We start from the raw sequence: 13,245 nt of genomic DNA, 5'->3' as shown, positions 1-13,245 counted from the left end.
TTTGTGGTTGGCTTATTTGATAATCTTTTTATATGTCTTGATTTACCAAGTTGATAGAGTTTTTCATTTTTTTTCTCTTTTTGCTTATTTCCTGCTTGTATAGTCAGAAGACACAACATCTCTGAGTTACACAGCAACAGGCCTCAAACCAAACACAATGTATGAGTTCTCGGTCATGGTAACAAAAAGCAGAAGGTCGAGCACGTGGAGCATGACTGCACACGCCACCACATATGAAGCAGGTATGTGAAGAAAGGCTAGCTTCAAATTTTCTACTCGCAGTATTTGATAATAGTGGTTCCCGGGTTCTGTGGAAGCTGGAACACTTGCATTTGGATGTCTAATTTATACCTTATCTTATGTAAAGTATCTCATACTTCATAGTTCATAACCCTTTTATATCTAATATTATCCTCTCCATTCTAGAAAAGAAGATAATGATTCCCTAATGAATGTACTAATCTGGTTTTAATCTGGGCATTAACTCAGGGGGTCTAAATAAAATTTTCTTTTTAATGCATTTGCATAAAGGCAGAAATCTATACATTGAACTCTCTCTGTTCCAAGCATTTGTGTCATTAACCAACAGTCATGGTAGGTTTTACTTTTTTGGAAGGAAATGAGATACAGAATAAAACATTGCATTATAATTGCAGTCTCATGGATTCTTCCCCTAAGTTAGATATGGGAAGCAGTTTCCAGGTGGACATGTTCAATCTTTGGAAATAAGAGAACACAATGAAAAACCTTCATGTAATTTGAAGTAGTTCAAATCTAGGGTAAAAGCAATTCACTGTAAATTTTACCAGTCACATTTACTATGGATCATAAATGTTGCGTTTATAATCTTAACAGACATGCAGTGTACTTGGAATTCATAGTTCATAGGGATTCAACATTTGAAAAATACAGGGTTTAACATGCTTTGTGATGATTGGTTTTGTGGTATTATATCAAACAAATTTTTTTTAAATATATGGCAATAAAACTTTTCTCTGGGTAAGTTGAATGTCTCTTTCTATTAGAATTTGTTCTGTGGCAGTGCAGTTTTAATTATTATATTTGGCTCCCATTTTAACTCAGAGAGATATCACTGTATTTTTTAATTTTTGTGGCTACATTATTCTATAAGAATATGTTTTGGAAGATAGAGACAGAGAGGGATAGACAGGGACAGACAAAAAGGGAGAGAGATGAGAAGCATCAATTCATAGTTGTGGCACCTTAGTTGTTCATTGATTGCCTTCTCATACATGCCTTGCCTGGGGGCCTCTAGCCAAACCAGTGACCCCTTGCTCAAGCCAATGACCTTGGGCTTCAAACTAGCCTTATTTGGACTCAAGCCAGCAACCATAGGGTCATGTCTATGATCCCACGTTCAAATCAGCAACCCCACACTCAAGCCAGTGAGCCTGCGCTCAAGCTGGATGAGCCTAGGTCCTCTGCATCCCAGGCCAACACTAAGCTACTGCTTGGTCAGGCTATAAGAATTTTTCTAGTTTGATTTAATTTCAACAGACTCCTTTTCCCTTTTACATGTCTACATATATTAAGTGTTTTAGAACTGTGCCCTGAATACCAATGTTCACATCTTTTTAAAACTAAGAGAAGCTGAATGAGTTATGGACTGTGGAGAGAATGAAGGCTCTGCTCTTCTTTCTTTTTATTTAAAATGAGATGAAGAGGTTAAATACAAACCACTAAGACACTTGATCTTTTTGCATGCAAGAGAAGGAGTAGTAATTTTCTCTTAAAGCAAGCAAATTGATTCATTTTTCCCTTTCATAAATATAAAATGTATACCAACATCTGACTTGATAAATGTACCCTACTGATTTCTTATCAACTGCCTAATCTTGTAGGGACACCAATGATGAGACCTATTGCTAACAAAAAGATATTAACTTTTGGCCCTGGCCAGTTAGTTCAGCGGTGGAGTGTCGGCCCAGCGTGTGGAAGTCCCTGGTTCAATTCCCAGCCAGGGCACATGCGAGAGGTGCCCATCTGCTTCTCCACCCTTCCCCTTCTCCTTTCTCTCTTCCCCTCCCCAGCCAAGGCTCCATTGGAGCAAAGTTGGCCTGGGCATTGAGGATGGCTCCATGGCCTCCACCTCAAGCACTAGAATGGCTCCAGATGCAGCAGAGCAGCACCCCGATGGGCAGAGCATCGCCCCCTGGTGGACATGCCGGGTGGATTCCTGTCAGGCACGTGCAGGAGTCTGTCTGTCTGCTGCCCCCCTGCTTCTCACTTTGGAAGGATACAAAAAAAAGATATTAACTTTTAGAAATGTGGTTAGCAAGAAGGGTGATTGTCAAAATGGGTAATGTTCTGGACAAAGGTATAAATAGCATGAGGATGAGATCTCTGGATGATGATGAGAAGCAAGAAGTAATTCACAAGTGTCTGCAGGTTTTATAACTGGGAGAAGGAAATGAAGTGAATGAAATCGCTTTAGGGTTTGCTTTTAATTCTGCAACAACATAAAAGCTGCATTGTTAGGCACTTGGGCTAAAATTGCTCATGATAAAGAAACGGGTGGCAGGCGGATTCTTGAAATAAAACATTTCATTCTGCCCAGGTGACAAATACTCTGTTTAGCTGAAGTAAAATAAAAATAACTGGAAGGCTCCTGAAATAATGGGTCTTAGGAAGGGGCAGTCCCAGCCTTTAGAGAGGAAGAGCTATTGGACTGTCATTCAAGGTGATGCCATCACAATGATTTGACTCTGTGTGGTTTTTTTCTTCTTTGTATTAACATCCAGTTTTTGAGAAGAGAGAATCCCACAGCTAAAAAAAAAAAAGTGTAGATAAAGGCCATGAAGGTTACTTGACACAGAGGAGAGCTTGTTCCCAAAGAGAAAAGCAGAGTTCTTCTCTAAACAAAGGAGGAAGGGATAGGATGTTGGACAGTCCAAATAACAAATGTCCAATGTGATTTCCATGACTGGAAATCTTCTACATCGTAAATGATACCTTCCATTCATGAGCTTAAAAATATTCAAGCAAGGTAAAAAATGAGAGCCAGACAAACAACTGGACAGTACTTGTTCAGTCAGCTTTGATATTAATTGAGTTTCTAATAATGTCCATTTGTAATTGTCAGGTCCTGAGAGAGGGACTTGGTATAAAAAGTAAAGAGAACACAGCCTGCATCTCTGAGAGAATTATAATCTAATAGAGAAGAAATATATACATATATATCTCAATTAAAACTTGAAGTCACATGAGAAATATCACAGAATTTTGGGCACACTGAAATCAGAGCAACTTCATCCAAGGAGAAACTCTGTCTGGAGAAATAAGGAGAGGTTTAGCATAGGAAGTAATGATTGAGCTCTGGCCTGGTTGGTTCATCATATACCAGGGCCTTCCAATGGAAGGGAACAGTGTGTACAAAAATACACAAGCAGATGTCAAAAAGATGACATCAAGAGACACTTATGAATGGTTCAGAGTGTTCAGAGCATGGTACTCATGGGCCAGCAAGGACAAGTGAAGCTGTAAAACAGAATAAGGTATAAATACTGCAGGGCCTGGTGTTTCTTATTTATTGTTATATAATTACATTTAATGCAAAGAGGATAGGTAGTTAATGAAGAATTTCTAAAGATCACTTCCGGTAGAGCCCATGAGATTGGACAGGAACAGAACAGAGATATTCTTCTTTCATTGAAGAGTTTAGGGCCACATTCTTTTCTAAATATTAGGAAATAGTGTGCAGTTCACATGATATTTTTAAACATTTGAGCTATTGATTCCAGTACCAGAATCTCTATTCACTTAATATTCACATGCCTAGAAGTAAAAGAAAGAAACTTGCACAACACCTGAAATAGATGAGTTGTTAGATGGCTTTATAAATAAATAACCAACTCTTTAACGGATCTATTTGCTAGCTAAAGTTGAAGTCATTTTCTCTTTTGGAATACCATATAACAGGTTCTGTGAAGCCATCTAATTATTACCTGTTTTCTAAATAAGCATCAATTTGAATCTTGCTACAGTTAAGAAAAAAAGGAACTTTCTGACAAGTTAAAAAGACAAATTTTCTTATTACTTTCACAGTCAGAAAATTCCTTATTATTCTTGGCATAATACTCTAAACCCATTTGTGACTATAGCATTACCTTCCTATCTGTGGCTTAGAAAATATTTTGAATGAACTCTTTATGTGACTGAGTAATCCTTCTTTAAAATAACATTGACTCTTTGGTATTTTGCTTTAATAAATCTTCTTTTCTTGCAAGAACGTTCTTGCTCCAGTTTTATTAAACGCATTATATATACCATCTAATTTCATGCCAGGTGGATACTAAGACCCTTATCAATTCCATTTTCAGATATTTCTTTTCTGCCTTGTGAGGAGATAACCAGTATGTTACCTAAGCAAGATGTTTTGACCTGCGTTTAAATGTATTCTTTTCGTGGGGAGGGGCTTTTAAGGAAATATGGTATTAAGTGGCATTTTTAATTACAAACACTACAGTCATAACAGAATTCTCTCTTGGAGACATGTAACCATCAATCTCACAAAGTATGTCCACATCTGGCCATTCTGTTATGATTCTCACATTTGTCATGTAGCACTCGAAAATACCAGTTACACTTTTTTTCTTCATATTCACACAAATTCTCTTCTCTCTATATTCACCCCTTTGGATGTCATTTAACTTTCATGAAAAAAAAAGCTGCATTTTAACTTCTGTATTTTTGTTTGTTTGCTTATTTAATTCAAATGCTTGAGATACATTTCAAAAGGCAAAGTAAGCGTGATATACTGCATGATAGATTCTGAGGGTTGGCATCATGATTAGAAGCCCCGTAAATGTCTGTTTTCTTTCACATCTAATGACAAGGCCTGTCTCTGTCTCATCTCACAGCCCCGACCTCTGCCCCCAAGGACCTGACAGTCATTACCCGGGAGGGCAAGCCTCGTGCTGTCATAGTGAGCTGGCAGCCTCCCTTGGAAGCCAATGGGAAAATCACTGGTAAGGACCTCAGCTTTGTTTTGAGCATTGCTCCGCGTAGCCTGTGATTGCTTACCTCTCTGCTCCAGCATCTCAGTTGACTTCCTGACCCTTTCTGATTGTCTCTTGCCTGCACTGGCATCCCTGACCTTGGAATTCCTCTAATGATGCATACAGATAGGCTCACATACACATTTGATGTGAGTTGCTTTCTGAATGATGTGTATTTTAATTAGTACAGACCTTTTGTTTTTCATTCTGTGCAGCATCAGGACAGCCTTCTAATGGGATGGAGCATAAATAACTAAAAGGAAGCCGGTTGTTTGGCAATTATAAAATACAAAAGACGCATAATGATGGAGTATTTTTGCACATGGAAAGAAGAACATTTGTCTGGGTGGGCTTTTTCGTTTCTCACTTAAGCTTTTAGCTTCTTACTTAGAACCTAAGGTTCAGAAGACACTTAATATTGACTGACAGAAATTGAACTTAATATTTCACAGTGACAGATTTTATTTTGCCAAATATTGCTGATAACATCAATGCCTAATTAAAGCATCCATTAGAAAGCCTATAATGTTAATTTAGTATGAAAAATATAATGGAGTTCTATCAGGAATTTTGCATTTAAATGATCACTTTAGTCTTTTAATAGATGTCTCCATAGCATATAATTATTATGGAAAATATTATATAACTAAAAATGTACACATTATCATCTAATTAAGTTGAACTATTGAGTTAGCACATGTAAGAGTCTCTCAATTTTTTTTTTTTGCATACAAGAGGTGGATAGCACTATTATAAATTAGCAAAGTAATTCAGTCTTGTGATGCAGTGATAATCATGGAAATTATAGTTCAGATGACACTCATACTTTATGTGAGTTATTTCTGAATTTTACAAAATGAAAAGATAATGTGAAAATTCCCAATGTGATGCAAATATAAGTTGGAGACTTGTTTTCTCTCGGAAATTGGTCTTCCTGCGATAGCTAACAGAATTTTCATTTGAGCTGATAAATATGGGAAAAAAGAGGGACGTAAAGTCCTCCTCAAATCTTATATACTCAGTTGTCACTCTGCCAGGCTCTTTAAAATGGAGGCTGGCTCATTCTCATTTTCTTCTTATTTCCCTCTCAGTGTTATGATCTATTTTCACTGGTTCAATTTCAATACTTCTGTAGATTTTGATTTTTTTATATCATGACTATATTGTTATGCTACAAAGTTATTTGTAAACATATGGTAAATCAACAAATAATAAGACAAAAAACAAGTTTTTGAAATCAAAACAAGTTCTGATGGAAAATATATATTTTTTCTTAAAGAATAAAATAAGTCATATACATATAATTCATCTATCCAATGCTCCACTCTTACTTAAATAAATCTCATCAAATAGTCAATGTAAACAATGGAAAGTGTTTTCAACTCTGAAGGAAAGCCTTATTTTACTTTTAAGGGAAAATAAAATACAAATTAATTTAAGAAAAACTTTAGTGTGCCAAAATCACAGTGTATGCATAAGAGACCTTGTCCACATATTTTATGTAGAGTTGAATAATGGTTACCACAACCAAAAATTTATTATATAATAATGGTCTGGTAAACATATGGGAGGCAATACTTTTTATTTTAAAAGCCTAGTTCACTTACAAAGACCAAGTTGTGATTTTCAAGTTGAGATATTTTGGCTCAATTCAACAGAGAGCAAATACTAAGAACTCTGAAGACAACGTCCATTCCATACACAGTTTGAGTCTTTCCATAAAATTAGTTTTAGAAAATAAGATGAAAAATACTCGAAATAGAAGACCATTCAGTTGACGACCCAAGTTTGCTATACTCTGCTTCCCATGGAAGTACAAAGGAGGTATGAGCTCTTTCCCAGTATGTCAGGACACCTGTATTCTCACAAGGAGGTGGGTCATGTGGAGGCTGTGTTCCCACCCTACATTCCTGTCACTTGTTTTCCTGGGTCCTTGCATGTTCACAGCAGTCAGGCAGGGTGGTTAAGAATTCAGAACCTGAACTTCTTTGGGAGATGCCTGGGCAAGTTGTTTAACCTTCCAGCATCTCAATTTATCATCTATAAAATAAGGGTAGGAATAGAACCTCTTTTGTAGAATTGTTATAATAAAGTGCCCAGAAAAGTCCCTGATGCCCAGTAAGCACTGAAACAAATGAGCTGTTATTATTCCAATTTGAAATCCACTCTAGGAAGAGGCTTTTCAGATGTGCTTTGCTAGGAACCCAGCTCATCAATTTTTAAATAAATATATTTCAAAAAGATTAAACAAAACAAAATAATAAAGGGGATGGAAGAAAAGGCCCAGATAATCTTGGTGCTTAAATTCCTTGATCATAAACTGATGGCTTAAGAATCTGGACTGAGAGAGGGAAAATGGTGATGAAGTAGGCAGACATTATAACTCCCACCTCCCAGAACTAAAGTGGATTACAACTTAACTTAGAAACCATCACCTTGAAAAACCAACTTTAGACAAAACTAAGAGGAATCTATAACTGAGCATCACCAAAAAAGCCACACCAAGACTGGTAGGAAGGGCAGAGATGCAGAAAGGGCTGCCCCACTCACAGGAGCGAGAGGCAGCCCAGAAGGTCTCTCACAGTGGGGTGGATTGCCAGGAGAGTTGTGGGTCCTCAGCCCCAGGACTAGAACCCCAGTCTGGAGCCCCAGAGACTAGAGGAGGCATATGAACAGTATTTAGCTGAAAGAAGAGCCAGGTTATTGTTTGCGGGAGGGAGACAGAACTCTCAGACCCAGGCTTTATCTTAAAGGGACCGTGCAGAAAACCTTGTTCACAGCCACTTACCCCGGGGCTCCAGGAGGGTGGATCACAGAGAGGACTGGAGTTACAAGAGGAGAGTGTAGTCTCATGGGCACAAGGAGAGACAGTAAGGGACAGCCACCCTGACCCCTGTACTGGGTCACTCCCCAAACCTAAAGTGGCCATTTTTCCTGGGAGACCCAAACCAGCAAAGGGAAGCAATTACACCACCTACCAGAGACTCTCCTGCTCTAGTCAGTGCAAAGAGACACTTAGAAGCAGGGGGCACATCAGGGACACAGGTTTTGAGAGCTGAGGTCTGAGATACACTACACCCCCAAACTGCTGAGTTCCCTCCAAAAGGCAGGAGGGCCTGGCTGCAGTGGCAGCTGCAGTGCTCAGCCTGCATGATGGGGTGAGGGACCAGAGCCCAGCAAGGCAGCCTGCACAGTGGCAGCAGGGGGTGGAACCATGTGGCCCATGTGACATTGATGAGGGGCGGAGCCCAGATGGGCATCCCTGGGCATCTGCAGGGCAGAGCCCAAAGAGGCAGCCTGTGTGCCCATGGGGGGCGGAGCTCGAAAAGGTGAGGAGTCCCCCGTGCCCACGGGGCAGTCCCGTGTGGCAGCCTGAGCTGCATACCTCGAGCCTGCAAGCCTGCGCACCCAGCAGTGTCAGTGCCCAAGTGCGTGAGGAGGCTCTGACAGGGAGGGGCCAGTGGAAAGAACACACCTTGAGGATAGAAAGGCCACACACACTGGCCAAGAGTAGATAAAAGCCAGCCTAGGAGTGCAGCTGATATTTACAATGGCATCAGGGCCCAGCAGAGGCAAAAAGAAATTCTGGATTGCCTGTAGCTCCAAGAAGGTTGCTAAGGGCCAGTCATAGCAGTGACCCCCACTAGTCTGTTCCAGGTTCTGGCCTAGGAGACCTAGGGCTGGTACATCCAGTGGCCAGATACAGAGAGCATCAGCTCAGGACCTAACAATCCTAGTTAAAGAGGTATATTAAGGAAAGGCTCCTCACATCTGACCCAGCTAAGGCATAGAAAACACCAACACAAATAGCAAAAAGAGCAGTAGCAGCAGACAAATAGCCCACAGAAGATTACAAATAACAGCTGAGGCCAACCCAAGAAGATCTAGAAACAACACAACTGAAAGATGGAGGCAGACAACACCAACCCTGTACTCAACTATCTACACAAACAGCACATCCAAAGGAGCAGTCTATAGAGAGACAAAATGGGAAGACAGAGAAATGCAATTCAAATGAATCAACAAGAAAAATCCCCAGAAAAAGAACTGAAGGATTTGGAAATAACCAAGATACCAGATGCAGAGTTTAGAGTAATAATTGTTAGGATGCTCAAGGATCTTAGAGCAACAATAGATGGAGATAATGAACACCGCAACAAAGAGATAGTAAACATCAAAAAGGACACTGAAATCATAAATGAATCAGACAGAAATGACAAACACAATATCAGAAATGAAGACTACACTAGAAGGAATTAAAAGCAAGCAGGATGAGGCAGATGATCAAATCAGTGATTTACAGGACAAGATAAGGGAAGCACAGAAGCAGAACAGCAAAAAGAAAAGAGGATCAAACAGTCTGAAATGCTCTAAAAGAGCTCTATGACAACATGAAGAGAAACAACATCCAAATCATAGGGGTTCCTGAAGGAAAAGAGAAAGAACAGGGGATAGAGAACCTGATTGAAGAAATGATAGCTGAAAATTTCCCTAAAGTGATGAAAGAAAAAGTCACACAAGTTCAAGAAGCATAGAGAATCCCCTTAAAGAGGAACCCAAAGAGACATACACCAAGACACATAATAATTAAAATACCAAAGCTAAGAGATAAAGAAAGAATACTAAAAGCTGCAAGAAAAAAGCAGTCAATCACCTACAAAGGAGCCCCCATAGTGATGACATCTGACTTTTTAACAGAAACACTTGAGGCCAGAAGGAAATGACAAGAAATATTCAAAGTAATGCAAAACAAAAGCCTACAACCAAGACTTCTTTATACAGCAAGGCTATCATTTAAAATTGAAGGAGAAATAAAAAGCTTCCCAGACAAAAAAAGAAAAAGAAAAAAAAAAACTCAAGGAATTCATTACAACCAAACCAATCCTTCAGGAAATGTTAAGAGGTCTGTTGTAAACAGAACAAAGGGAAAAAATATCTAGTAAAAGAAGAATGTAGACTTAAAGAATAAAATGGCAATAAACAACTAAATATCAATAATAACGTTAAATGTAAATGGATTAAATGCTCCAATCAAAAGACATGATATAGCTGCATGGATAAGAAAATAGCACCCATACATATGCTGTCTACAAGAGACCCACCTTAAAACAAAAGATACATATAGACTGAAAGTAAAGGGGTGGAAAAAATATTTTATGCAAATGGAAATAAAAAATAAAAGCTGGGGTAGCAATACTTATATCTGACAAAATAGACTTTAAAACAAAGGCTATAGTAAGGGATAAAGAAGGTCATTACATAATGATAAAGAGAGAATTCCAACAGGAAGATATAATCATTATAAATATCTATGCACCTAATATAGGAGCACCTAAATATATAAAGCAGAATTTGATGGATATGAAGGGCGAGATCAACAGCAATACTATAATAGTAGGGGATTTCAATACTTTACTAACATCACTAGTAGATCTTCAAGGAAGAAAATTAACAAATAAATGGCAGCCTTAAAGGACACACTAGATCAACTGGATTTAATAGCTTCAGAAACTTTCATTCTAAAGTAGCAGATATATATTTTTTTCAAATGCTCCTGGTACTTCTCTAGGATAGACCACATGTTAGGACACAAAATGCATCTCAATAAATTTAAGAAGATTGAAATCCTATCAAGCATCTTCTCTGGTCACAATGTCATGAAACTAGAAATAAACTACAATAGAAAAACTGAAAAACATTTAAACACTTGAAAACTAAATAGCATATTATTAAATAATGAATGGGTTAACAATTAGATCAAGGAAGAAATAAAAAATTTCCTTGAAACAAATAAAAATAAACATAAAACAACCCAAAATTTATGGGACACAGCAAAAGCAGTCCTGAGAGGGAAGTTCATAACATTACAAGCATACCTTAAGAAGCAAGAAAAAGCTCAAATAAACAACTTAACCCTTCATCTAAAAGCACTAGGAAAAGAAGAGCAAGTAAAGCCCAGAGGAAGTAGAAGGAAGGAAATAATAAAGATCAGAGGGGAAATAAATGACATAGAGGCTCGAAGAACAATACAGAAGATCAATGAAACCAAGAGCTGGTTCTTTGAAAAGGTAAACAAGATTAATGAACCTTTAACCAGACTCACCAAGAAAAAAAGAGGACTCAAATAAATAAAATTTAAAATGAGAGTGGAGAAGTAACAACTGACACAGCAGAAATACAAAGAATTGTAAGAAAATATTATGAAGAACTGTATGCCAAAAATTTAGACAGCCTATGTGAAATGGATGAATTCCTTGAAACAGATAATCTTTCAAAAATCAATCTGGAAGAATCAGCAAACCTAAACAGACTGATTACAACAAATGAGATCGAAACAGTTATCAAAAAACTCCCAGCAGCCTGACCAGGTGGTGGCACAGTGGATAGAGTGTCGGACTGGGATGTGGAGGACCCAGGTTCGAGACCCCAAGGTCATCAGCTTGAGCGCAGACTCATCTGGTTTGAGCAAGGATAACCAGCTTGAACCCAAGGTCGCTGGCTCGAGCGAGGGGTCACTCTGTCTGCTGTAGCCCCAGGGTCAAGGCACATATGAGAAATCAATCAATGAACAACTAAGGAGCCACAACAAAGAATTGATGTTTCTCATCTCTTTCCCTTCCTGTCTGTCTGTCCCTATCTATCCCTCTCTTTGTCTCTGCCACAAAAAACAAACAAACCCACAAAACAAAAAAGACCTCCCAACAAACAAAAGCCCTGGGCCAGATGGCTTCACAGGCAAATTCTAGGAAATATTCAAAGAAGAACTAACTCCTATTCTTCTCAAGCTATTTCAAAAAATTTAAGAGGAGGGTAGACTTCCAAGTTCTTTTTATGAGGCAAGCATAATCTTTATTCCAAAACCAGGCAAAGACAATACAAAGAAAGGAAACTATAGGCCAATATCTCTGATGAATTTAGATAATAAAAATTCTCAACAAAATATTAGCAAACCAGATCCAGCAATACATGAAAGAAATCATACATCATGATCAAGTGGGATTTATTCTGGGGAGGCAAGGCTGGTACAATATTCACAAATCAATCAATGTGATTCATCATATAAACAAAGGGAAGGAGAAAAATCACAGGATAATATCAATAGATGCAGAAAAAGCATTTGGTAAAATCCAGCACCCATTTATGATCAAAACTCTCAGCAAAGTGGGAATACAGGGAACATACCTCAACATGATAAAGGCCATCTATGACAAACTCACAGCCAACATCATAATCAATGGACAAAAATTAAAAGCAATCCCCTTAATATCAGGAACAAGGCAAGGGTGCCCCCTTTCACCACTCTTATTCAACATAGTTCTGGAAGTCCTAGCCACAGCAATCAGACTAGAAGAAGAAATAAAAGGCATCCAAATTGGAAAGAAAGAAGTAAAACTATCATTATTTGCTGATGATATGATACTGTACATAGAAAACCCTAAAGTTTCAGTTAAAAAACTACTGGACCTGCCTGATCAGGCAGTAGCACAGTGGATAGAGCATCAGACTGGGATGCGGAGGACCCAGGTTCGAGACCCCGAGGTTGCCAGCTTGATTGCGGGCTCATCTGGTTTGAGCAAAGCTCACCAGCTTGGACCCAAGGTCATTGGCTCGAGCAAGAGGTTACTCCATCTGCTGTAGCCCCACGGTCAAGGCACATATGATAAAGCAGTCAATGAACAACTAAGGTGTCGCAATGAAAAACTAATGATTGATGCTTTACATCTCTCTCCATTTCTGTCTGTCTGTCCCTATCTATCCCTCTCTATGACTCTCTCTCTCTGTCTCTGTAAAAGAAAAAAAAAGATTAATAAAAAAATTTAAAAAACTACTGGGTCTGATAAATGAATTCAGCAAGGTTGTAGGATATAAAATTAATACTAAGAAATCAGAGGCATTTTTATATACCAATGAACTGTCTGAAAAATAAATTAAGAAAACAGTCCCCTTCACTATTGCAACAAAAAAAATAAAGTACCTAGGAATAAATATAACCAAGGATGTTAAAGACTTGTACTCGAAAAATTATAAAACATTGATAAAAGAAATCAAGGAGGATACAAATAAGTGGGAGCATATACCGTGCTCATGGATAGGAAGACTAAACATCATTAAAATGTCTATATTACCCAAAGCAATTTATAAATTCAATGCTATTCCCATTAAAATGCCAATGACATACTTCATAGATATAGAACAAATATTCTAAAAATTTATATGGAACCAAAAA

The 13,245-nt window shown here is 38.2% G+C and overlaps 1 protein-coding gene across 1 annotated transcript in view; it reads left to right on the top strand.

Moving 5' to 3' along the window:
- The window catches only part of DCC (DCC netrin 1 receptor), a 1,139,534-nt gene that overhangs the window by 1,000,663 nt on the left and 125,626 nt on the right, over positions 1-13,245 (top strand). Inside the window, exons 18-19 of the mRNA XM_066352289.1 lie at positions 104-242; positions 4,881-4,988. Of these exons, the coding sequence (XP_066208386.1) occupies positions 104-242; positions 4,881-4,988 (247 nt within the window). The remainder of the gene's footprint in view (positions 1-103; positions 243-4,880; positions 4,989-13,245) is intronic.

This window comes from Saccopteryx leptura, chromosome 11 (assembly GCF_036850995.1).
Source record: "Saccopteryx leptura isolate mSacLep1 chromosome 11, mSacLep1_pri_phased_curated, whole genome shotgun sequence".
Taxonomy (NCBI): domain Eukaryota; kingdom Metazoa; phylum Chordata; class Mammalia; order Chiroptera; family Emballonuridae; genus Saccopteryx; species Saccopteryx leptura.
The sequence above is the reverse complement of the archived record's forward strand: the minus strand, read 5'-3'. Positions and strand labels throughout refer to the sequence as shown.